The following is a 24,975-nucleotide window of genomic DNA, read 5'->3' as shown; positions in this document are numbered from 1 at the left end:
GCCACCTCTTCCCGGTCTGGATTATTTTGTCAACTGGATATCTAGACACGACGACTTACGCCGATTATCGATCAGCGGACGATTACATCACCTAAATCTACAACAACCAGCGTATGCAACATGGCAACTCCTAAGTTCAACTCAAAGTCACCGACTATACGGCGCATATGTAAGATGCCTCTCAAACGTTGGATTCTTATCCATCTGACCACTCAGAAGCTCGCTAATCAATCGGACCCAAATCAGTGCGCGAAGCCCAAGAACTCTCCAGCTCTCCATCACCAGATTATACGGCTACTCCATTAGAATCAGATCTATTCGAATGGCACTTCACTTTCCGCGGGCCACCCAACTCCTCCTACAGCGAAGGCATCTACCATGGCCGTATCGTGTTGCCGCCTACATATCCTCTCCGTCCGCCGAGTTTCCGGTTCCTTACACCCAGCGGCCGTTTCGAAACCAACAGGGAGATTTGTCTAAGCATCAGCGGCCACCACGAAGAGACGTGGCAGCCTGCGTGGGGCGTGAGGACTGCACTCGTCGCGTATGTTCAGCCTGGGACTCCCTCCCTCTGCCTTTCCAGTCCCTATTAGAGATGTTTCCCCGTTAACTAACAAGATAAAAGGTTGCGCAGCTTCATGGAGACGGACCCCCGAGGCCAGCTGGGCGGCCTCGAGACAAGCGATTCTGTGCGGAAGCGTCATGCCATCGCATCGCACACATTCAAATGCCCAACGTGTGCAAAGACAAATACTGAAATCATCCAAGAATGTGAAGAATCGGCCAAGGCCAATTCCGACTCACCAGATTCAGCGACTGAAGTTGAGATACCCTCCGAGCTGAAGCTTGGATACAAGGATGAGATGACTGAGTCGAAGGTCTTAGAAGGAGGATCCACGGAAGCAGTGACACCGGTGTCTCCGACACCAAGAACCGAACCGGCGGATGCAGAGAGTGCCGAGCTGGCCGAGGGCTTTGTTCGTACGGCACCTGAGACAGTCGTGGCGGCCAGTTCGGCATCAACATCACAATCACCAGCAACGGCGGCATCTTACCCTCCTGCGCGTCCAGGTCAAGGGATTATCACCCCTACACGGACGGTCTCGCTGCCTCCGGCCCCAAATCTTAGTGTTCGCCCCCAGGCACCTCCTACCACCCGTGCGTATGACGAAGGCGTACCACTGTGGGTTGATCGAGCCATTGTTGTTCTCGTTGTACTTCTGCTGGCCATGATTCTCAAAGTCTTGCTTGACTTTTAGTTACGATGATGCTCCTACAATTTGCATGAGGGGATCCAGCCCCCGTCACCCTGGATGAACGCTGAGATGCGAGAATCTGTTTTTTCACGGTTGCTGGCGTCTGGTTGAGGTTATTTAGGCGGTTTTGCTTGGCCATGTCCATGATATATCGTCATCCGGAAACTTGTAGACTTGGTTTTATTGCTACGATGGCCACTGAGCCAAAAGCCCATGTTCCCAACGGGATGGGGATACCACTCCAATGAACTTTTTGGACCCTTGACCTGCACTTCGTAGGGACTACTCTCATACGCGTGCTATCCCGACTACCTTCATAATATCCTCCTTCACGAGTCGTTCACAACCCATTCCGCTGCTGTCCAACAACCAGCCACCACCACTCATCCACGGTGAAACTCTTTCCATAGGTAATACCCTTTAACACACCGTATCTTGCCCCCCAGTCAAACACCATCTGCACCTCAAACTCTTGTACATATGGTTTGAGCACGGCACAAACGGACGCGACATCCAGGGGTCCTCGAGTTGCGACAACGAACGCAACTGCGCCAAGAACTTGTGCCCAACGATCATGGTTGAGCTCCCCAAAAAAATCCGACCACAGTGGAACCGCCCGGTTATGGTTTTCCCTTGGCGGCTTGCTGTGCTTGGCTTTTTGTAGGAGGGCCAAATCTTCATCGTAAACGTACTTCTCTGTGGCCTCGATCTCAAGACCAAAGTTGTAGTACGACTTGGGGTATTTCCTACTTTCGTAATTGCCCGGGTCGAAACCGAGAGGAATATTCGGGACATCAACTGTGGTGACGGCAACTCTTCCGTACGCCTGCAAGTTCATCATGGCCATAACCTCACCATCCCTCAAGACATAGGGAATCCGGATCTTTTCGCCCCGTCGGAAGCTTACATCAAGTCGTTGTTTGAACTTGGCGGCGTCGATGTACTTGACCTCATTAGTCCACTTGATGAATCGCGGCAAGAATGTCTCGGTGAGGCGGTAAGGGCGGCCCTCGAGTGCTTTGAGCTTGCTATCCGTGATGACACCTTGACCTTGGAGAGTCTCGACCGCTTGCTCAAGAAGTGATTGGATGCGCTCCTCGTCTCCGCCTCCGATGCTCGCCATCTTCTTCCTGATATCTTGCGGCGCATATTTATCGCGATGCGTGTAGCAAAGGGAGCGCAACCACGACATGGCAATGGCTAGGTCCTCACTGTCCTGTGACAGCGCTCCCCCATCGTTGTCCACGAGGGAAGTCGCGGGGCGTGAAGTGGCCGCCTCAAATCTGTTAAAGACAGACATCTGAAAGTTATAGTACTCGTCGCGCCAATTGGTAATATCCGTCCAAGCTGAGCCGAGAGAGTAGCCTCGTTCCAGAGCAGTCTTGCTGGCAGGCAATTCCTGCGAATCCTCAATAAGACCAGCGGTCCACTTGATAAGGCGCGACCAGTCGTAGTCGACATAATTGTCAAAGTCAATGGGCGGGAATTCATCGTTCTCGTAGGCTGAGATAAATTGAATCTGGAATCGCTCAGAAAGCTGACTGATGAAAGTTCCACGATCCTTTCGGGCTTTCGACCAGAATCGTCGCATGGCGCTGAGGGCCATGTCGGGGAACAAGGTCATCATGAGACCCCATTCTATGATTCGGTCGGCACCACCAAGAAGTGTTCTTGTGACGACGAATGCGGCTATCAAGATGGTTTCATTCGTCTCGTCGAGCCCGGCGTTCTGTCTCGACGCATCTCTCAGGTCCATGTCTCTAGGCAACGGTATGAGCGTCCTCGTTTTCAGATCGATTCCGACCATAAGCTCTCTGGGCTCGGTCCCGAGCTTGGTCTGTCGTCGCTTGCGCTTTCTTTGACGACCAATCTCGCCGCCCCAGAGATGGTCAGTTGCAGTCGTTCCCTGTTCAGCGATGTGGAGGCTAAACAAGGCAGATTGACTGAGTTGGTTCACAGGATCCCATTCAAGTTGGGGGTTCTCCCATCCGCCGGGAAGGTCATCGACGACATGGTTGATAAAGATATAATCCGGGTCGATCGACCCCGCCAAAAGGAGCTTCATACCCTCAGTTGACAGCTCCCAGTCGAAGCAGGCATCGACCTGGTCGGAGAATTCGTAGAATTGGCTGCTGTTGGGCAACTTGTGTCCAGGTCCCCCTCGCCACTTTGTTATCTCAGAAAGATTTTGAGGCAAGTTCTGTCGGAGGAACCAACGCGAATCGGGCATCCAGCCACTGATTGTCAGGCTACGATCCTCCGTGTCGAAGAATGCGCTCTCACACGCCGGCCAGGTACCGTCATTGCCTTCAATCGTGTCGGCATGAGCGAAGGTTACGTTGAACTGGTCGTGGCACACGTCAGATGTTGGCGGGGCCGTGGGATAAGTTGGTTCTGGGGCCGAGGCTTCAGGAAGAGGTGTGTGTTGAATGTCTTCTGGCATTTCGGGTCCCAGATATGTGTTGGGATTCAGAAAGACAATATTCGGAGGACAGCCGCTCCGTCCACCACCGCGAGATTCGGAGGGCCCAGCGATTGGTCCTACTTGCCCTGTCATGAAGAATCGAAAGATGTCTCTCTTGCGTGTTCCATCGGGACCTTGATCTTCTGCATGGGCGATCTGTTCCCTTGTGACCATTCGTTTCCTGCGTTTCCTTGGGGTCTGGGATCCCTCAGGGGGCGTATTTGGCCTCTCATTAGCTGCTTTATTGGCATAAAAAGGAGCATCAAGAACCTCCATCACCTGAACTGTCTTCCTACGGCTGGAGAAGACAGGCTGAGCGTCATGCTTGTCCTCCTCAGGCATTCCTGCCTTGGGCCTGAAGGCCGGCGGGATGTAAAGTCTTGGGTGATGAGCCATGATATTCGCTTTCATAGCTGCACCTGGCGGGGATGACGCTTCGATGCCAGGAATCCGTATCAATTGGTAGTTCGCCATCATGCCTTTAGAATTCTTGAAAGCATGCGTACTGACAACCACTTGCTTCTTCTTCGCCAACCTTGCCAATGCGTTTTTGTACATTTGATGGTCTGGCGCCTCTTCAGACGAGAACAGAGTTTCCCACGTAGCGATAGTAGCGTACCACAGAGACTGGCCTCCGGGGAAGACACCACCACTCGCATGTAGGATGTACTGAAGTGCCCGTTCCATGGTCTGTGTTTTTGAAAGAGTACTACTATCGGTTAGACTGGCCCTCAGCGCGTCTGCATGTGGTAGTGGACTGGATTCGATGACTGGTGCTGCCGTATCTCCTGAGCCTGCTCGGTTGGGACTTCCATTCGAACTTCGCTTTGCTGGACCCGAGTGCGAAACTCGTCGCCCCGAATGATCATACATTCTCGTTGGCGTCAAAAATTGCGGTGGATCGATTCCAGCAGTGTCTAGGAGAGTCTTCCTGCGGCTTTCCGGGGAGATATGCATTCCCTTGGCTTTTGGTGTGTCTTCCCCCCTTGCTTTCCCGACTGCTATTTGAAGTGAGGCATGTTTCGTTGGCATGTCTCTTACAGCGCTGGCAGGATCATCAATGAGCCCGCTCATGGGCAGCTGTGTCGAGGATACCGGCGGCTTCAGTGCACTTGATGACTTTGACGTACTCCGATTACTGCCTGTGCCCCTTCTCGCGCCTCGTCTTGTCTCCTGTAGTACGCCGGATTCCCCTCCCTGATCGGTGCGCAGTCTTCTACTCCTGAAAGGAGTAGCCTCGAAGGATTGTATAGCAGCGGTGACAGCGTCATCTCCTCTTTCATGCAAGCCGAAGGCGTCCTCCTGGCCTTCCTCATCGTCTAGAGTGTCATTGAGGGCAGATAACCTCGAGTGCCGAGGTTTGATCTGTCGAGGAGGATTAACTGCTCGCTTCGCCAGAGTCGATCGTTTCGCAGCTGGGAAAAGCTTCTCGGGAGGTCCAATAAGGGGTGCCACATAGTTTGGGTTACAGGGTGTCTTCGATTTCTCGAGGTGGTATTTAATACCAACGTCGTTCTTCCAAGTTCCTCCACATTTGTCGCATTTGAAAATCTTGGGACGGCCACGGGCAGAAGGTTTTGCTGACCCTTTCTTGGTTCGACGGCCTCCACGCTTCACAGGCACGCCGTCGATAAGTGTATCATCCACTGCCTCGGCATTGGGTATCTCCATATCTTGATTTAATTGTTGAGAGCCCACGACAATGGATTGCTCATCCGTTGGCAGGGCGGCAGGAACCTCGATCCCCTCGGCTGTCGTATCTGGTAGCGTTGCGTCTGGGTTCGAAGGTTCCTGAAGCTTGCCTTCTTGGCCAACAGCGGCATGGATAGTGGACTCGTCTGTACCATGAACGGGAGGAGCCTGAGGGATATGTGGGCCCGCGCCGGCTTCAGGATTTTGATCGCTATTGGAGAGTATTCTGGACAGCGCTGATGGATCTACTTTGAGTGTCACGATACTCGATGCCGTTGCCGATTCAGCTGGGTGTCGCCTCGTACCACGCCTGGTAGTCGTTGCAGAGGGGGTTGTAGAGTCTAGCTCTGAGCACGTTCCCGCTGTAAAGCTCGCGTCCTCTTCAGAAGAATCTTCGCCGGTCTGCTGTAAAAGCCTTCTTCGCTTTCCTTGACGCAGTCCTCCAGCTTCTTGAGCCACATTGGCTCGCGGGGTATCCGAAACCTCGGCCTTCCTCTTGGTGATCGCATTGAGCGCCTTGCCAGAAACTCGAGCAAGAGCAGCTAGGCCACTGGCAGTATAGGATAAGTCAGGGACTACTGTGGGATATGTAAAATGGCCTGCCAGCGTCTTTCCACAAGCCCCGTCAGCCAGAGAATGATCATTGCCCATCTGTCCAGTGAGATTCTTGTCAGCATCGGCGGCAACTTTTTGCTGGGCGCTGAGTGCAAAATAGCGATATTGCTGAGATTTGCCTTTTCGGTGCATCTCACTCGATACCTGAAAGTGCCTGAGATGCACTGGCTGCTGTGTCGGGAGCGAGATTGTCGAGGAAATGGAGGATATATACCGCCGAAAGGATGGCCCCAAAGTCAAGTCTCCTAACTGCTTATTCGACAGACCCGCGGAGCCTGCAGCAGAAATATTGTCGAAGATTGTCGTGGTTAGTGGTTTGTCGGCTATCCAGCTGGAGCGTGGATTCATTCGTCTTCTGTTGAGAGCACGACCAGGTTCAGTCCCTGGGCTTGGGGTGTCCATGCTGGCGGTTTTGCTTGCCGGATCAGATCCAAGATCTCCACCATTTAGGCTGTGATCAGACTGAATGCTTTTCTGCTTCCCCGTAGCCAGATAGGCAGCCCAATCCTCGTGCGTAAGATCGTGGTCGAATTTGAGGCAGTCCTTGAAAAGTTTCCCAGACAAAGTGGCGCCAACATACTGGATGGCTCCAGTCTGGACGAAGAATCGACACGTCTTGGCTGCCACTTTCATCTGCCATCTCAGACCCAAAATGCCCAGTTTGCACCGTAGGTCATGATATCTGATGATACCAAAGGCCTTCACAATGGCCATTATTGTTTGGGCTAGAGAGATGTAGTCAACTGATTCCCCATTCCACCTGCCACGCCATGAGACTGGCTCCAAGTCGCACGCCAGGGCGTTTCGGGACATATCAACAGTCGTGTGCAGACTAGCCGTTGCTTTCAAGGGATCGATTGGAAGAGCTGGGGCGAAGCGCGTCAACCACATCTTGCTGGTCTTGGTTCCCCTGACGAGCGTCGTTCTTTTCGAGATATATCCCTTCTCTGCTAAAGCATCTGTTCTTTTGGGCAATGAGCGTTTGTCTTGGCCAACAAGCCGACCTAAATCGCCTTGCAGGATACCCTCCTGCTTAGTGGAGGCGATACCGACCAAGGCCATCCACTCCAGTCTCGGAACCCTTCGGTAGTCGGGCGCATGTCCAGCAATGGACTCCCACATGCGATCCTCAGAGACGTATATACGAGGCCGCTTTCGAAGGCCTGGGGCCTTCGGCGCCGACTTGACGAGGCCGTTAGATTCAGAGTCATTTAGACCTTCTTTTGCGGCACTCTCTGAGGTACTGAGAGCTGCTGTTCCATCCTGAGAGTCTGGATCCGGTAAGGCGAGGATGTCAGCCAGAGGTACATGATTCCACTTTCGATTCGGTCCGACGGAGACGTCCTTCCTCACTCTCAGCCAGTCCCAGGCTGTAGACCACAGTAACTGGTTGGATTCCTCGTCTGTTGACTGAGAGGGTTCTGCTGGTGCATCTTGCCTGGGTCGGGTGTCCTTGTAAAAAGTCCCGAGTGAATCGAGTACATGCAGTACAGTGCATCCTATTAACCGCTTGTCAGTGAGATGCGCCAGCTAGAAAGTTTTCCAAGCCAAAAAGTTTTTAAACGCACGACTGGTGGGACATAGTCGAATGCCAGCCATCTCAGTGAAATTGCGTAAACTGTAAGTAGAATGATAATTTGGAAGTGATGAACAAGAAGCCGAGAATCCTCGTTCTCATGAGCGTGCAGGGCAGGTTCTCTCACCCAAGTCACCATAACATGAGATGTCAGTGATGACTGACTCTATCAGTCGCTCGAGGTCGCGGGACATTGTGCCTCCTTTTTGGGGGTTGTCATTATCAGGTGAACGAAAGCCGCATAGAAAAAGTCATGCGAATATTGACGGCGAAGGTCGACGATGGAAAATCGAACCCAAGATGCCTGGGTTGGCGTATGCGGTTGGTCGAAAATTCCTTCCAGATTCCGGTTGGTTTTCCCCCGCTACGTTTGAGTCGGCCAAAGATCTGGAAAGTGGAGGGGAAGGAAACCGCTTGAGTCTGGCCGCGTCGGGAACCCCGCCGTCATGGTGGGATACGTACCTTAGGTGCAGCATCGTCCAGGTGGCTGTGGTGGCTGTGGACGAGACAAAAGCTACTGTTACTTCCACTGCACGTGATCATGGCATGATATCTGATTCGCACGGACGTAGTCCGTAATTTGGCCTTCAGTTCTTGGATAACCTTGAGGGCAAGAGGGCCGGAGGTATGGACTGGATATCTCGTCTCGTGTCACATCTCAAGTAGACAAGATATGAGGTAGATAATTAAATCAAAGTGACTCTAGGTGAGCTAGGTTTTCATCGGTGTCTTCAAAGACAGGCTTTTGTTACTGCTAGTTTTGGGTATCTCGAGATCTCGTCACGGCAAGCTTAGCCAACTTTTCCTCCTGCTGTTTTCTGTAAGCCACAAGGAATGCCTCTCTGGTTTCCTGGAGCTCTTCACGCCTTCTCAGGCTACCAGCGGATTTTGGCACGTTGGAGACATCAACGGCCGCACCACGGACCAACAGCTTATCTCTGCCGGCCTTGTGAAGTTCTGGCGGAGCCTGCGCGACATCATGGAGCCCTACTTTGGCCTCGGCACGCATCTTCTTGAGCACCGCCCAAGGATCTTCTTCGCGGTCTGCGCCCTTACTCTTCTTCCCCTTTTTACCCTTCTTCTTGTCCTGCCCAGGTTCGTAGAAGGCCTTTGAGGTCTGTCCGAAATTGCCAAAGGTACCGCCGTTGATCTCTTCATCTAGCTCGCGTTCGGCGATCTCTTCGAGCTCCTCTTCTCTCTTCTCTTGAATCTTGCGCTCTTCCTCACGCCACTGGTCATATAGCTTGTGCATCTTCTTCTCTTTCCGCGTCCTGACGGTCTTGAGACCGAGAGGATCTTTTCCGCCCCTTTCAGTCTTGTTGACAAGGTTGGCCAGGGGTAGGGCTGCGTTGACGCGGGCAGCGAAATCGGACATCTTCTCACCCGGCCTGATCGTGGGCATCTCGGGCTTCCCAGTCTCCTCAGCCTTGGTCTCGCTCTGCGCGGCTGCCGCAGCTTTCTTAGCTGCCTTCTTCTTTTGGGCCACCGTCTCGCCATTATCTAGACCAGATCGTTGTCTCCTGCCCGACGCCAACGACATGATGCGCTTGAAAGCTCTCGGAGCATCGTCATCATTGCTGCGACCTTTTCTCTTCTTGGAGACGCCATCATTCTCTGTCTTTTGGATTTTGCCATTCTTGCCGTTCTTGGTGTTTTTCGCATTATTGGCTAAAGCTTTTCGACTTCGCAGCTGAACGGGAAGCGGCCTCGCGATTTGTGATGGGGGGAGATCAAATCTGCATGAAGCCGGTTAGTGTATGCCACAACGGCATCTCAGGCGGTTGAAACTTACGCTGAGGGATCCTGTTCCCTCCTGGTATGTTTGTGAGGCATTGCGACTGACTTGAATGGATGACTTGTTGAGCGATTCAGTACAGAAACACGTTTCCCTCTACTTCAAGGTTTCGTAATTGCAGGTGAGGCGGGATGATTCGCGACTCAGGGACGGGAGTGATGGAAAATTTTGTATTATGTCAGCGACGATAACAAGTGGTCATCTGATAAGAAGTGAGGCACATTCTTTGGGGGTAACCCCCGCTCCACCTCATGAAACCAACGCCCTGTCGTGGCAATGGAGGAACGTACCGAGCTGCAGCTGCAGGGGTCTCCACGTCGGAAAGCCCCTAGGGCCGGTCCACCTTGGACAGATCACACGCGGGAATCCCACAATCTGGCATCTTGGCACCTGATCAATGACAGTTCTGCAGCACATGGGCTGGCTTCACCTGGTCATAGGTACAAAAACTTTGCTCGAGGTTGAGGTACCCGCCCTGCATGCTTCGCTGATCATCTGTAAATTGATTTTTTTCCCTGCCAAGCAAGTGGTTGTCAAGTCATTCTCGGGAGACTCAAACAACCAACAGTGCAAAGCCTCTGCCAATACAATCGATCACCTTACCCACGGAGAAAATGTGGTGCGGAGCTCACCGAATATACCTACCAGATAAGCGACTCAGAAGGATGGTGGGACCTGGAGCCGGCATCTAGGCCGAAGCACGTTGGAATCCAGAGCTTGTTTTCTCCAGTGAGATGATCGTGTTTGTCAATGGAGTACGCTTCTTATGGGAAGTGTACTAGAACATCCCTTTTGATGAGAACCAGGCTTGTCGCACGCATGGGCATGCATGGACAGTGTTCCTCCTTCATTGCCGTCTCGATGGATGATGCCACAGTGATGAGCGCCTCATGTTGACGGAGAAGTGCAGCGGTGACGGAGGCGCCGCCATGACCAGGCAAATGGTAGCGGAAGGGGGCGAAGACGTGCTATGCCAGAGACCATATCAACATGAGGCGGTAATTGCAAGGTGGCTGGCACAACTGCTACGTCCCCGGTTGGCGAAAGCAACTGTAGGGGAACGAGGTGAGGTATTTGCACCCGAGTCCGTCCCACAGAGCAAGCCCGACGGACTCTAGGATTCAGACTTCAGACTTCAGACTTCAGACTCGGAGAAAGGCGTGTTTCGCGTGTCGGAGATGTCGAGGTGTGGTTGAGTGAGGAGAACAAACTCAATTACTGGCCGTCTGATTATGTGACACTTCCAGTCGTTTTCGGACGTGTCTCAGTATCGACGGCTGATGAGTTGCGTACGTAGACGATTGCGCTGAGCTTTCTACCAAATGCCTTTTTTTTCCCATACTTTTTCCCGGCTTGATGTCGGCATCAGTCGGTGGGTGTTCATCAGTCAGTCAGTCAGTCAGTCAGCCCATAATCACGGTCAAGTCAGAAACACTTCGTGCAAGCATGGCCATGGCTGATGGATGGATGGCTGTTGTTTCTGGTTTTGGGCGGGAAACGGAGGCTCGGACGTGCCGCCGTCCGCGCGACCCATGGAAATGTCCCGATCAGTCACGCTCTGGGGCGATGCCGCGATGGGCGCATGGCTGACACGAGCGTGTATCTATTTTGGTGTGGCTGAGATACGGAACGGAGTATTGACAGATCGCAGCTAGACTTGGTCAAAACGCCTCGCCTTCGGCTCAAAGTGCGGCGGCCGAAGTTCTTATCCGTACACAAACAAGCACGCAAGAAGCTTCCCGGGCGCCACGCTGCCCTGCCTTGAAGTTGAATCCACATGTAAGCTGGCTGGCAAGTCGGCGGGATGCCATGAACCAAGGTGGTCCACGAGGAAACGAGGGCATTTGTAATAGGTCGTTCTAGGCTGGCCTTGAACCTGGTGGAGGGCCATGATTTTGTGGGGATACCTAAGGTAGTTACCTCGTGCAGTCTGGTCCAGTCTAGGACGAGCGCGGACTCCTCAGACCGCACATAGGTAGGAACCCTCTCGGAAACGGCACTGGGGGCTGGTGCTCTATCTAAGCATATTAAGGTATGAATGATGCGCGTGACATAGATAGTACACCATCAAGGCCGGGAGTGCGAGAGGGATTTAATGTTACTAGCTGGTTTCTCATGGTCGCTTGAATGGAAGTTAATCCGCCTATGAGCTGCGCCACATGCTTGAAAGAGTATGGCCTGTAAGGCAAAGGCGCGAGAAGAGGAGTAGCAAGGTACCTACGTATTGAGTATTGTGTAGGTAGAGGCGGCATACCAGATGAGAGGCAGAAAGAAAAAACGAGAAGGAGGGATGTTGGCATGATTGGGAGAGAGGGATTCGAGAGCCCAGAACATGGAGCACGCCGTCTCAAAGCCGGTACTGGCTTAGCACGGACCATCTCAGAGTTGAGGAAGCGAAAGTCCGTCCAGTCTTACTCTCGCGAGGTGCGGCGTGCGGTGTTCCTGCGACTTGCTTGACTGGGTTCAAACTTCAATGTAGGTATCCATCTGCGGGGAGATGCCACGGCGGGGAACATGACTTCTCCACGGAGGCAAGTATCTAGGCCGCCTATCGATAGGTACAAGATACTTCGTATGCACCGTATGAAAATGGTTAATGAAGTGCCTTGGATGCTTAGGCGCTCCACCAAGGACCTAACCCAAGGTACCTTGTGTCCATCGGTGGCCACAGCGGGCAGCTTTGCACGACGGTCATTGACCACTGAGATGTCCGTACTAGGTAGCAGAAGGCGCAGCTGCTGGACTGGATTGGAGATCCATGGCCGGTATCCGTACTCCTTCGCTCTCTTTCCCAAATTCTTTTTTCGTTCCTTTCAGCTGTAGGACCGTAGCTGTCTCCCGTGCCAAGCCTCCAACCAGTCTCCAACCAATCTCCAAGTAGTGTACCTCGTTCTTTTTCTTTTCATCCTCGATACTCTCTGAACTTTCCGCACTGACTTTTCCTTGGCACCTCATGTTTCCCTTGTGCCTCACCCGCAGAGGCAAGAAGTGTCGAGGAAAGCGGCTGGGATGAGGGGTCTCAGGGTCTGGTCAAAGTACCTGACTCCAGGAGGGGGCCGGAAGCAACTACGAGGTACCTGGACCTCGGGAACGCCAGAGTGCAGGGATTTCCCCGTCGGCCAGACCCTCGTCGACTCTCTTTCGCCATTCGACTGAGGCATTCCGACACGACAGGTTTGGTTTGAGAGAGGCATGCCGAATAACCTTAGTTGTTGGCCTCTTGTTTTGCGACTAACGACAATGGGACCTTGGTGCGCCTTTCCACTGGTCACAGAGTCATCGCCCATGCGCTACCTCGACGCGCTACTTCCATGGTTGACGTTCGACACTTGACCCCAGACCTGAGAATAGTCTCACACACACACACCCTCTCTCTGTCTCTCTCTCTCTCTCTTCCTTTTTTCTTGGCCTCACTTTCTTGCCCTGTCTATTCTCCATGGCATGACTGTCGTCGTTGTCGTCGTCACTCGTCGTGGACACAATGAATGACTATCCTTGTTTCGTGGCCTCTGACCGTGCATACAACCACCGCCATGACACGATACATATCTCTGCTGCCTGGCCAAGACGATCCACACATTCAGATACCGTTGTCCCTGAAGCCCATAATCACATTTATTCTTCGTTACACTGATTGATCCTGGGCCTGAACCAACACCCCCCTTCGCCAGGGTAACAAACACAAACAAAACAGGCGCCAGAAACACTCCCTCGGGTCCCGCGCCCCCCACCGTCTTGGGGCTAGCTAAGCTCCTGATAGACTTTCTTAGTCTTAGTCCCTTTTACGGACGTGGAACAGGACAGGACATGGATGACTTGGAAATGCTTGAATACGCCGCCCACTGACTAGCATTAGTCCCCCTTCTCCCCAACCAAGTACCTTAGCTTGTAGTGTCTAGCATGGAATCCATGTATCGCTACTGCTGCATTGTTGCTGCTGCCGCCGTAGATGCCACTACACAACTGGAGACATCACATCTTCTGGAACCATATGCTAGACACTAGACCCGTGTCCCATCCACAGCACAGCGTCTTGTCCGTTTGCTCTCTGTCGCTCACTCACGCCCTCATTCAGCTCACTGACTCTCTCTCATTCTCCTCCTTCCCCTAGCCCCCGTTCCTCCGACCTTCCAACGTGCCTCGCTGTCTCTTCATCTTGCTCTCAGACCCTCTCAGCTCTTCCCAAAGTCTGTTCTCAACCGCCGTCCCTACCCCAGCATCCATCCCTAACCATGCTCGGATCTACTTGCCGTTTTAACCTTTATATCCCTACCCCATTTCGCCCTGTCCTTACCTCGCCCTGAGGTACCCGACCTTATTACCTACCTTCACCTTGCGGTGATCTTTAGCTCCAGTGTCCCCCTCTTAAAGCAGGCAGCAAGCCAAGCCAACAACCACTTTCACAGATCCCGCTATATTTGGTGTCTCTCTCCCGCAGTTCTTCACTCTTTGCCTCGTCCGCAAACATCTAGACTTATTCGCCCTTGCCTTTGTTGGTTTCCTCTTTGTGCACCTCCCTTCCACCACTGCCAGTACCTCATACTACATACTTATCTGGCCTCCTACCTCGAAGTGCCGCACAGCCTGCCTGACGGACTTGGAAACGGCTTGCCGTACAATAGCACTGCCGCAGCCCAGACTTACAGTCTACAAACCCTCGTACTTTACCACGATATGCTCTAGAGATAAAGAGCAACCATCCGACGGCCTCTTCTTCTTGCCTTCTCTCTGATCAGGCGCCTCTGTCTCCGACCCATTGTCCGATCATATTAGCTGGAATATCAGACCTATTCGAGAATGTCTACTACAAAGAGCGCCAGCATCGACGCTGTGCGTGATCGCTTCCGTCAATTTTGGTCCCGAAACAGCAACACGATACCTCGCTACAGAGACTCTCCCGAGGAAGCAGACACCGCAAGTGAAGGCGGAATCGAAGTCCCGCCAACACCAGCTGAGAGTTTTACTTCCGAAGATGGATTACTCCCTCCTGCCTACATGATACCGAAACCATGGACACGGAAACGTTCCTTCATCATGTGCGGCGCTGTTTGGTTAGCCATGCTGTAAGTGTTGCGAACGGCGCAATATTTGATTCCCCGGCTAACTTTGGATCTTAGCTTGATATTTGTCCTTCTGAACCTGGTACTATTCGTAGCCCGCGAGGTCTGGGATACGGCATCCGGGCAGTTTGAAAGCGCGAGCATCGTTGAGCCGATTCCATGCCACTCTCATAATGACTACTGGAGAAAAAGACCGATCTATGACGCTCTCCAGGCAGGATGCATTGGCATTGAGGCAGACGTGTGGCTCATGGACACCGAGTTATTCGTTGGCCACAACAAGTGGTCTCTGCGTCAGAAGAACACCTTCACGAGTCTCTACATAGACCCCCTCGTTCGTCTGCTTGAGGAACGGAACGCGGACCTCGGAAACATCACACAGGAATCGCCTCGGGGCATTTATGAGGCAAGCCCGGATCAAACCATGGTTCTCTTGGTGGATTTGAAGACGAGCGGCCCGGAGACATGGCCGGAGGTGGTCCGTCAGTTGGAGCCCTTGCGAGAGCGAGGCTGGCTGAGCAAAGTCATCGATGGCAAAGTCCACTATGGGCCCATCACCGTCGTCGGGACAGGCAACACTCCTTTCGGTATGGTCGTCGAAAACACGACCTACAGGGACACGTTCTTCGACGCTCCCCTCCTGAACCTAGACCGTCACAACTTCGATCTTACCAACTCCTTCTACACGAGCGTATCGTTCAAGAAGGCGCTCGGCACCGTTTGGTTTGGTGACCTATCAAAGGGCCAAATGGGGAAACTGAGAGCGCAAATCAAAGAAGCCCATTCTCGCGGCTTAATGGTCCGGTACTGGGATCTCCCGGCATGGCCAATCAGTATCAGAAACCACGTATGGGATGTGCTTGTTCAAGAGGGCGTTGATATCCTAAATGTGGACGATCTGAAAGGCGCCAGGAGAGAGTGGGATCTCAAGGGGTGGAAACGGCTAACCGGCAACTCCACGATACCAGCCTAACCGGATAGGGCTTGTGCACAATGGTGTACACAGAACCAAATCATCAAACCGCTACCAATTATGACAACGCATAACAGCGTGAGCTCCTCCAGAGGCACACCCCCCTCTTCGGAGTCAGAGCCACGCTTGCCGGTCGACAATATCTGGAATGTTGGCGGGAGCACTCTCCCTGCTCATATTGGCGTGTCGCTTCTCGAGAGCTGAGACACTCGATGCTGGGAGAATACGATATAAACACCACAACCACTACCGATCTCCTATTCAAGGCCGGCCCATGGGCCATCGCACAAAACTACCCAAAATCGATGTACAACGTTGTCAGATTAACTCCTTTCTCGGGTAGGACGACTTCTCCGAGAACGCCCTTCACATACGGCTACTTGGAGTCGCCTTGTCTACACCAAATAGTACACTTAGAAAATTTTCGGACGTGCCCATTACTAGAAGGTGTTTACGTGGCAAAGTTATTGTACACGGAGAAAAGGAACATGCGGGACGTTGATGGAGTAGCAACATACATACAATGAATGGGTTGGCGCAAGTTGCATTGCAGTCAACGCCGTTTACAGAGCGGGCCGGGCGATAACCGCCGAGCTGACCGATTCCGATCCGTGCCAAGACTCGGGTGCGATGGCTTCGCAATCTTCCTCCCGGCCACCGCCGTGTGTGCCGGAACGGGCTTTGCCCGGATACCTTGGTTAAGTAGATAAAAGTTACTAGAATACAAGGACTATTAGTCATCATATCTGGTCGGGATTTGCAGGCGATTTGTGGTGCATCGGTTTTTGCCTTTGAAGCCGAAATACCGTGTTTTCTCCGGCGGGGAGGCCTCGGCAACGGCGAACAGGACGACGCATCTTAGACTGATGGTTCTCTTAGCTCACGACCCCGCAATATCCATGGACGATCTGAATGCATGACGTCCGGATGAAATACCCGCCCGCAATACCACGTCTTGAAGATTTAAGGCTGGTGTTCGTCGACATTTCCCCCTTTGATTCAATCATACATAGTTGCACATACAAGGACCCAAATTCGATCTCTTCCCTTATCTCATCTCATCTCAGCTCATCGTATCTCGATTAGACGAACTCTCTTCCGAACCCTATCCTTGGCATTGTTTTCATCACACATAATTCCACTATCAACACTTCAGCCTGTCTTTCACAATGTCTGGACAGCTCGCAAGCCTCGATGTGAGTAACAGGGTCAAATAGGAATATTAAACTACAACGGCCACGAAGCTCCACGATCACTAATTAAGAACCAACTAGCCCTCCATGGCGGATCGTCTGCCGCCTCATTCCCAGGTCCTCTTTGACGCGAAGGCGTCAGCTGGGCTTACGTTTGAGGAAATCGCCAAGCATCTCGGCCGCAGCGAAGTTGCCATTGCGGGCATCTTCTATGGTCAGGTACAGGCCTCGGAAGAGGACGTCCAGAAGCTGTCTGAGCTCCTCGGAATCCAGGCCGCGAACCTGAAGCAGCTGAACAACTACCCCGACCGCGGCCGAGCCGGGCCCATGCCGCCTGTCGAGCCGCTCATCTACCGCCTGTACGAGATTGTGCAAAACTACGGGTACGCCTACAAGGCTGTCATGAACGAGAAGTTTGGCGACGGCATCATGAGTGCGATTTGCTTCAACACAAAGGTCGAAAAGGAGATTGATGAGGCTGGGAGCCCGTGGGTTGTCATCACTCTCAAGGGCAAATGGTATGTACAATTTGCTCGCTTCTTATACTTGACGTTCCATGGCTATGAACGTGAAAACTGACCTTAATGATTAGGCTTCCCTTCACTCGGTTCTAGGGAGAGCCATGAAGTCATTGGATACAGCAAACAGAAGCGTCATGTGAAATGAGCAATGAGGATAGATCAGCTTTCATCACGTTTGTCGCCCGAGGCTGGTTTGGAAGCGAGGAGTTTCGGCTTGGTGGCAATGTATATGAAAGAAGGTGGCAGTCATTCGATCCCCCAAGGTGGTCAATCCACAGACACACGACTGTGTTACCTCGAGCTTCGTTCGATGTAGCATACCTTCGCCCACGGTTGTTGGCCTGCTACACAATATCAGATCTAATGAGAGACCAAGACTCGTAGTGGGGAGATAATACAAGCTTGATAGCAGGTTGCGGACCTTGATTGGGTTATAGATCATCGACGGCCGCATAATCGTTGAATTGCCCTTCTTTGATCACATGATTGGATCAAAAGAAGCCATAGTTAGCCACTGGGCGAGTACTCGTAATCGAAACATATCCCGCAAGGGTCAATGACCGCAGTCTAAACATCGAACGATCGACACCTCAGAAAGCTGCTGTCTTTGGTAGAGTAACATATTCGGCATGAAAGGAATTTGTTCAGTTTCAGCTGCTCAAGGAATGAAAGCCAAGTGTTTCCTAGTCAAAGAACTTGTGCGGGTACGAGTATTCAAGATCGTCTCTCTTCCCTACTCCCCCCTTCCCCCCCCCCCCCCCCCTCCGGTTGGCCCTTTGTCTCTCAAACTGTCACTCAGTGCCATTCCCGTCCGGAGGAGTCTCGCACAGTTTACCTTGATTGCGCTGGAAGCATGCTTTGTCGGTCCCCTGCACCTGGCTTGTACGTCTGTCCGAAGATATTGCCAAGCCCCAGGCCCCTCCTGTATGCCGTCTAATATCGCTGTCTCGGGCATATCAAAGGTGCTGCAGGACTCGAAGAGTACAGGCTGGCGATCTAGCAAATGAGGCGAAGTTTCCCTGCTCGCCGTTGCGGTGAAGTGTATGAAGGCTAGCCTCCATTTGTTTGCAATGTTGTGACGTTGACAACAGTGAACTTTCATGGGTGTTGCCGGTTTCCTAGTCAAAGAGTCCAAGTTCTTGCAATAGTTGTTCGGCTCTTGTGCTTGACTCGTAGTCATCAATTACGTCTCGGGCAAGTCATCTGCTCGTCATTGTGGAAACTAGGCGCTGCGTAGGAACATCGCAGCTGCAGCACACTATTCAACGCGGCCACTGCGGACTTGAACAGCTCTGGTGCCACAGACGAGAGGAACCGCTGATACAAAAAGCAACTGAAATACCTCGAGACTATGATGCGTTTGTCCATCGCTACAATACAGACCAAGGCCTACGTCGATCGTCCTCTATCAAAGAAACAGACCCGGATATACTATTTTACGCTGTCGATACCAAGTCAAAACAGAACCTGACTTCAACACCAAGCGCCAAAGCAGCTGTGATGGAAACCCCTACCAACACTTGCAAGACCGATGTCAAACCCAGTTCTGGCACCAACGGCAGCGACCAAATTCCCTCGACTACTCAACGAAGACGGAGGCCATAGAGCTAGGCCAGTCTGGCAACGATGGGGTGGCTTTGAACAACTGAGCCATGTAATTAGATAGACCGCAACGAGAGCGCCCCGTTGTGGGTATCCCGGGCTTCATCCCTCTGTCTTCACCGTACCACTTCACCATACCACAATTCAGTCTTCGTTCTTGACTGCCCACGTACAACTTTAACAAAGCACTTAAGCCTAGGCCCCCGTCAGAACGGCCGTGGACATGTCCGGTAGTTTCTGTTGGCCCTGAAGTATGGTCTTTTCAACAGTTTCAGGCAACAAGGTGTTGTATTTTTCATAGCCATGCGTAGATCAGATAGAGGATAATGGTCACAAAGCCCATATGACGCAAGTACAGAGCATTTGATTCTGCATTAGTAGAATCTATATTTCCGGGCATTTCCTAGACAGTGCTCCTCTCTTCAATTAATAGCCTTTCCCTGTCGAAGCTGCGCCTAGTGTCTAAAAGCAAGTGGGGAGTTCGTGTTCTAGATCGAGGATGTAGATAATGAAATCCGTTCTTTCTGGTAGCCATGAGCACAACTACAAAAACCAACACCCTGTCTGCCGACGACAATAAGGTAAGTGCTTCACCGGACTGGAATAGACACATTTACCCAAAAAGGAATTTGAAAAAACATACAACACCAGGTATTCGCTGGTCGTCACCGACCCAACTACTAATCCGGCCCTCATTGGCTTATCTATGGGAGAGCGGACGGGATCCCGAGTTTTCCAATGGGTATGGTCGTATGTGACGGATTAATCATACAGCATAGCTCATATACCTCAGAATGATAGGTATCACTTCCATTATGGGAAGTCCGACCGTCCGAGTTTTTGAGTGTATTCCTTCGTTTGGACAGAGAATGACGGCTAGATTTTAATAGTATATGCAGATGTATGTGTTCAGGAGAGTTGAATTGGAGGCAGACTTGCGAAGATCATCTTCATCCGTGTCTTGTTTCGTTGTGAATCATTGCAATGAGAATGATCTCAAGACAATGTTGAAGACAAGTAAAAAATGGTTGACCAATGGCTGCTTACCAAGTCGGGGGGCCATACCCACTATGGAGTATCAACCCCACTATGATGCTTGACCGCCTCAACTGAGTGGGTCACCAAAGCGGCAGAATTATTTTCAATCGACATTTTTTCTGAGGACCCTCCCCACGTTACCGCAACCCGACCGTAAAGAGTGTTGATCCAGCATACTTTTGCGACCAATCCAATATCAGTGCACTTCAGATATTTTCTGCAGTCATGGTTACCAAATCCAAACTCAAGCTTGCGCTAGCGGCCGAGAAGGGCATCGACCTGCGGAAGGTCAAGGAAGAGCGCAAGATCAAGGCGAAGCACCGCGAAGCCGCCAAGCAGCAAGAGAAGAAGAACAAGAAGAACAAGAGCGTCGAAGAGGATGACGAGGACGACGAGATGGAAGACGATGAGGGAGGAGACGATGCCTCTGTCATCTCCATTGAGGGTGGCATCACCTTGAACGCAGACTTTGAGGATGCCGACTCGGAAGAAGAGGAGGAGGACGACGAAGAAGAGGATGACAAGGTTCGTGCTCCTTGCACACCGCGAAAACCCCGGGACCCCTAGAATGGTTGCTGACAGGAGTTCTCCAGCTCGATATCGAAGCATTGGACGACACAGATAGTGACAGCGACTCCGATATCGAGATGGAAGCAAAGATCGAGCGTCCATCCAAGAAGGCCAAGACAGCCACCAAGACACCCACAGAAATCGAGGAGAAGGACGGCGAATCAGATGACGAGGAGGACTCAGAGGTTGACCCCGAAGAGGACGACGTTCCCATGTCGGATCTCGAAGGCGACGACGAGGATCTCGAGGACATTATCCCCCACACCAAGCTCACAATCAACAACAAGGCCGCCCTCCTGGCCTCCCTGAACCGCATTCGAATCGACACATCCTCCACAGCCTCCTTCACATCGCACATGACCGTCGCTTCATCCAAACCAACCGCCGAGGCCGTCCCCGATGCCCAGGACGACCTCCAGCGCGAGCTCGCCCTGCTCTCACAGTCCCTCGAGGCCGCGCGCAAGGGCCGCGCGCTCCTGATTAAGGAGGGCACTCCATTCTCCCGCCCTAAGGACTACTTTGCGGAGATGGTAAAGGACGACGGACAGATGGATAAGGTCAAGGCCAAGCTTATCGAGGAGGCCAGCTCCAAGAAGGCTGCCGCCGAGGCGAGAAAGCTCAGAGACCTCAAGAAGTTTGGCAAGCAGGTGCAGGTCGCCAAGTTGCAGGAGCGCCAAAAGGCCAAGAAGGATACACTCGAAAAGATCAAGACGCTCAAGAGGAGTAAGTTACACCTCCCTCCCTAAAGCTGCTAGCTGCGTGCTTCAGTACTCGTTTCAGTCCGAACCGGTCACTAACTATCCCCAACCCAGAACGTCAAGAAAACTCTTCCAACCTCGACACGCGCGAGGCCGACCTCTTCGACGTCGGCGTCGACAACGAGATCAAGAGTCACACCAACTCGGACGGCAAGCGCGGCGGTCGCGACGGCGGCCGATCCGGCAGCGGCGTCAACGCCAAGCGGTCCAAGAAGAACGAAAAGTACGGCTTCGGCGGAAAGAAGCGCCACGCAAAGTCGGGCGATGCCGTGAGCTCCGGCGACCTGAGCGGGTTCAACGCCAAGCGCATGAAGGGCGGCATCGGCAAGAAACCCCAGCAGCGGCCGGGCAAGAACAGGAGAAAGGCCATGAATAAGTAACGGAGAAAAAAAAGAAAAGGAGATTGCTGTTTTCTGTAGCGTAAAAAGTCAGGGGTTGGAGGGGGGAATGGAAGGAGGAGAGTCTGTAAACAAAAAACTAGAACGGAGGAGCAAATACCCCTCGGGTTCGATGGTAATCCACAAACGATATGATTCAACTGCTTTTTAGTGACCTTTCATACTTAAAGTAGGCATCAAATGTCATTTCCTTGTCTTCTCGTGTTGTATCCCAAAAAGCCTCGAATCCCTCACTGACCCACTGGTCAGCATATATTGTGGCAAAGATATCCCAAAAAAGTTCAAATTAACTTCGTCCCAATTCCATGTGGACGGTACGCGATAAACTTTCTAGCAAGCGCGCCAAACAGGCCGAGAGTTCAGCCCTGACGGCTTTGAATCAACTTCTCGTCGCAAGAGGCGTGGCATTACACGTCATCACCACATCCCATTAGCATGTTTGTGCACAACGACGATACGGGTAGAAGGTTCGAAAGACCGCATAAATTCTGACATTATAGTAGTTGATCTCTCATAACAATACGTACATCATCCTCGCTTGCTACTCGGAATATGTACTCCTGGAGCATTGCGCAAAGCTTTCCCGTCTGCTCGTGCTATCCTACTTCAAAGGAATTGGGAAAAGGAGCCTGGAGGATACTATCCTGCCATCCATCTTGGGCGGCCTATGCATTCTCTCAATCCAAGTGAGCCGCCAATGTAACCATCATCTCCATCCTTCCGTTGCGGGCTTCGCCAGCCCATCAGCCCAAGACCAAGAAAATGTAAATCCGTGACATTAAGACCGTCTCCATGCCGCAGTGAGAGTCCTGCGGGACACAATCTTGGTAGTTTTGAATGTTGCGTATGCCGCCTTCGACGATTTGTCAGATGCGTGTGCTACCGTCCAAATCTTCCCAAGTGGTCATCTGCTGTTCCGTGCTAATCGTTGCTGGAAAACGGTCGACACTGGCAGATTGAAGCCCGTCAATATCGACCACCGTGGTGAAAGTATAGATATAGTCGAGGGAATAGTGCCTTGCCGAGGACTTGGGCAGTCCGTTTCGTGGAGGGCATGTGAGGCTGAGGAAAAACTGAGGATATATCGTCCTGGAATAAGGGGAGCCATGCCGTCACCATGAATGGCAAGCACCCAATGCCGGACCTGAATATGCTGCTGAAAGACCAGTGGTATCGAGGGAAACGCCATGCATTTAGAAAAAACGCTGTGCTGTGCAATGCTGTGCCACCTGTGGGCGGCAAAGAATCCGTATTATAAACATCGCGCCTCCGAAGGCGCTTTCCGGGGTATAGTCGAACGTTGTGGAGCACTGAGTGGCATGGATCACTGCGTCGCGGCCACGCACCAGTGGCGATGGAAAGCCCATGCACTCTTTTGACACTCCTTGCTGCAGTACTTGGTGCGGCGGCAGCGGCGACACTTGGCAAATTGGCGGGTAAACTCTTCCCACTTGCCGCACTGGTAATACGCACACTGACGGATGCCTCCGCGGGTATCGTCCTTGCGGCACAGATTTCTCATGACGACGCCAGCCCAGTATTGCATATCTGTGCTGTGATGTCGGACTGTGAACTTCTCGACCAAAGGGAAAATGTTGAAGTCGTTGGGCAACAAAAACTCCTCCTCCAGCTCTTCCTCTTCAATCTGCTCTTTGGAAGCGTCCTCGCCGTCCAAGTAGCGGAGTTCCTTTCCAATCTTGAGCCTTGGGACCAAGTGGCTCTTTTGGAAATACGACCGCAAGCCACAATACTTGGAGACGTATGCAAGCAACTGAAGGGACATCAAGACGTCTTCTTCACGCGGCATTGCGGCAAGCATCTGGGCGTTGGGTACAAATTGTCGGTCAAGGAGATAGCGGGGAACGCTTGCGTTGGGAATGGCCGGCTGAGGAGGTGTAACCATGGTGGGACGGTTCGGTGACAAGCCGATGGCAGGCACAGGGGCTGGCGTCGTAGCAGCTGTGTTGCTAGTTTCCACAGGGCCGCGGTGTGTGATGTTGAAGGCTCCAGTATCCTGAGTTTCTGACACAGTCGGGGTGTTCAGGTCCATTGTGGTAGAACCAGCTAGGATGCTGTCACCCTCTTCCATGGTGATATCTTGGATATTAACGGCAGACTGAATCTCAGTGCCAGTGCCCGACATTTCAGCATCGGGAGACTCATCAGATGGCGCGTCATCTCCAACCAAGTCATCCGAGTCGACGGTGGAGTTTTGGTGACGAATGGAAGGACGACGACGGGAGCGATTTGTTGGTGCAAGTCCCGAGGTAGGTCGGACGGTGGGAGAGCGCATCTGCGGAGGCGGCAGGGGAGTTGTGGGGGAAGACGGTTGCGAGACCAAATTTGCGTTGCCAAAAGTCATCATCGACGCAAGGCGGTCAGCATCGCGCACAGGTCTGACAAAGCCCTCCATAGTTTCAGTGGCAGGCACGGCGGGTGCCAACGGCTGAACGACCTGACGAGAAGGAGATGCAACGGCATGGCGAGCCTCGGCGGCACGATAATGATGGTGGTGGTGATGATGATGGTGACGGTGGGCAGGGAACGCAGGTCGCTCGGCGGAGGACGCCAGCGGATACTGGGGTGGAGTGGGTGTGGACTCGGTGTTTTGTCGATCGACTGCGGAGCTCGAGGACGAGGAGCCTGCGTAGGTAGCAGAAACGTCGATGGAGGGAGGAGGGGCCTGGCGTCTGGAGGCTCTCTGATCAACTTCTGTTCGGGTGGATCTGTTGGTGAAGGATGGAGCCTTGTGTACACTGCGGTGTTCGTGGCTCCTGTGGCGGTGATGATGGTCCTTGCTCTTATCGTCCGACTTGTCTCTGCACTTCTCAGTGACTTTAATGTAGTTGTCGAGAATGGTAGCAATGACGGGGACCATGTCGGCCTCGACAACCCTGGTGCGGACGTTTTCGGTGCCTCTGACACCAATGTTGACGACGCACTGGAAAGCCAAGTTCCACTTCCACATGTCCATCATGTCCTTGCTCCGACCGCGTTTTAGAATGCATACCAAGCGCTCGATGCCGCCGTCGACGGTAAGAATATCGCGGATGCGAGCCGAGGATGTGGTGAGGTAGGCGAGATGGTTGAGAGAGTTGATGAGAGGAAGGGTAGACGTGCAGTCGAGAGCTCGTCTGTCATAGAGGGCGGTCGTTATGCCGACCGACGCCTTGTTGACGTTTGGGATACTGAAATTGACTTCTCTCATCTTGAATGACGAGTAAGACGACGAGATGGATTCAAGGGTTATTCAAGTCGAATGGGGCCAGGCAGTGCAGCCGTGGAAAGGTACGAATGTGACAAATCCCTTCCAGCTTGGGTGGCCCCTTTGACAGGTTTGAAAGAAGGAGTATGTTGATTCGTGCTCGCTCAACAGGTCGATGGGCAGATGATGGATCTCGAGGTGTGCCGAGTGAAGAGCAAAATGAGGAGAAAGAAATCGAGGTTTGGGGTTGGGGTCGCTC

At 52.5% G+C, this 24,975-nt stretch overlaps 9 protein-coding genes across 9 annotated transcripts; 4 read left to right on the top strand and 5 right to left on the bottom strand.

The window, feature by feature from the left end:
* Window positions 1-120: 120 nt before the first annotated feature.
* CCOS01_01181 (ubiquitin-conjugating enzyme) lies at window positions 121-1,259 on the top strand (the record flags this gene model as incomplete). The annotated part of the gene is made up of 3 exons (XM_060449377.1): window positions 121-169; window positions 247-544; window positions 626-1,259. 3 exons carry the CDS (start codon window positions 121-123, stop codon window positions 1,257-1,259), a joined length of 981 nt encoding a protein of 326 aa, XP_060320815.1.
* A 337-nt stretch (window positions 1,260-1,596) lies between these two features.
* On the bottom strand, window positions 1,597-7,797 carry CCOS01_01180 (uncharacterized protein; the record flags this gene model as incomplete). The annotated part of the gene is made up of 2 exons (XM_060449376.1): window positions 1,597-7,526; window positions 7,731-7,797. 2 exons carry the CDS (start codon window positions 7,795-7,797, stop codon window positions 1,597-1,599), a joined length of 5,997 nt encoding a protein of 1,998 aa, XP_060320814.1.
* Window positions 7,798-8,357: 560 nt separating this feature from the next.
* On the bottom strand, window positions 8,358-9,436 carry CCOS01_01179 (uncharacterized protein; the record flags this gene model as incomplete). The annotated part of the gene is made up of 2 exons (XM_060449375.1): window positions 8,358-9,339; window positions 9,396-9,436. The coding sequence occupies 2 exons, from the start codon at window positions 9,434-9,436 to the stop codon at window positions 8,358-8,360; spliced, it is 1,023 nt and encodes a 340-aa protein (XP_060320813.1).
* Window positions 9,437-11,425: 1,989 nt separating this feature from the next.
* Window positions 11,426-11,698, bottom strand: CCOS01_01178 (uncharacterized protein; the record flags this gene model as incomplete). The annotated part of the gene is made up of 1 exon (XM_060449374.1): window positions 11,426-11,698. The coding sequence occupies one exon, from the start codon at window positions 11,696-11,698 to the stop codon at window positions 11,426-11,428; it is 273 nt and encodes a 90-aa protein (XP_060320812.1).
* A 669-nt stretch (window positions 11,699-12,367) lies between these two features.
* Window positions 12,368-12,685, bottom strand: CCOS01_01177 (uncharacterized protein; the record flags this gene model as incomplete). Its single annotated transcript, XM_060449373.1, has 1 exon — window positions 12,368-12,685. One exon carries the CDS (start codon window positions 12,683-12,685, stop codon window positions 12,368-12,370), a length of 318 nt encoding a protein of 105 aa, XP_060320811.1.
* A 1,510-nt stretch (window positions 12,686-14,195) lies between these two features.
* Window positions 14,196-15,431, top strand: CCOS01_01176 (uncharacterized protein; the record flags this gene model as incomplete). The annotated part of the gene is made up of 2 exons (XM_060449372.1): window positions 14,196-14,461; window positions 14,516-15,431. The coding sequence occupies 2 exons, from the start codon at window positions 14,196-14,198 to the stop codon at window positions 15,429-15,431; spliced, it is 1,182 nt and encodes a 393-aa protein (XP_060320810.1).
* Window positions 15,432-16,600: 1,169 nt separating this feature from the next.
* Window positions 16,601-17,238, top strand: CCOS01_01175 (cyanate hydratase; the record flags this gene model as incomplete). Its single annotated transcript, XM_060449371.1, has 3 exons — window positions 16,601-16,627; window positions 16,706-17,142; window positions 17,217-17,238. The coding sequence occupies 3 exons, from the start codon at window positions 16,601-16,603 to the stop codon at window positions 17,236-17,238; spliced, it is 486 nt and encodes a 161-aa protein (XP_060320809.1).
* A 2,772-nt stretch (window positions 17,239-20,010) lies between these two features.
* CCOS01_01174 (eukaryotic rRNA processing protein EBP2) lies at window positions 20,011-21,493 on the top strand (the record flags this gene model as incomplete). The annotated part of the gene is made up of 3 exons (XM_060449370.1): window positions 20,011-20,310; window positions 20,379-21,078; window positions 21,168-21,493. 3 exons carry the CDS (start codon window positions 20,011-20,013, stop codon window positions 21,491-21,493), a joined length of 1,326 nt encoding a protein of 441 aa, XP_060320808.1.
* Window positions 21,494-22,835: 1,342 nt separating this feature from the next.
* On the bottom strand, window positions 22,836-24,719 carry CCOS01_01173 (MYND finger; the record flags this gene model as incomplete). The annotated part of the gene is made up of 1 exon (XM_060449369.1): window positions 22,836-24,719. The coding sequence occupies one exon, from the start codon at window positions 24,717-24,719 to the stop codon at window positions 22,836-22,838; it is 1,884 nt and encodes a 627-aa protein (XP_060320807.1).
* Window positions 24,720-24,975: the final 256 nt, after the last annotated feature.

This window comes from Colletotrichum costaricense, assembly GCF_030867565.1.
Source record: "Colletotrichum costaricense strain IMI 309622 chromosome Unknown Scaffold_1.1, whole genome shotgun sequence".
Classification (NCBI taxonomy): domain Eukaryota; kingdom Fungi; phylum Ascomycota; class Sordariomycetes; order Glomerellales; family Glomerellaceae; genus Colletotrichum; species Colletotrichum costaricense.
The sequence above is the reverse complement of the archived record's forward strand: the minus strand, read 5'-3'. Positions and strand labels throughout refer to the sequence as shown.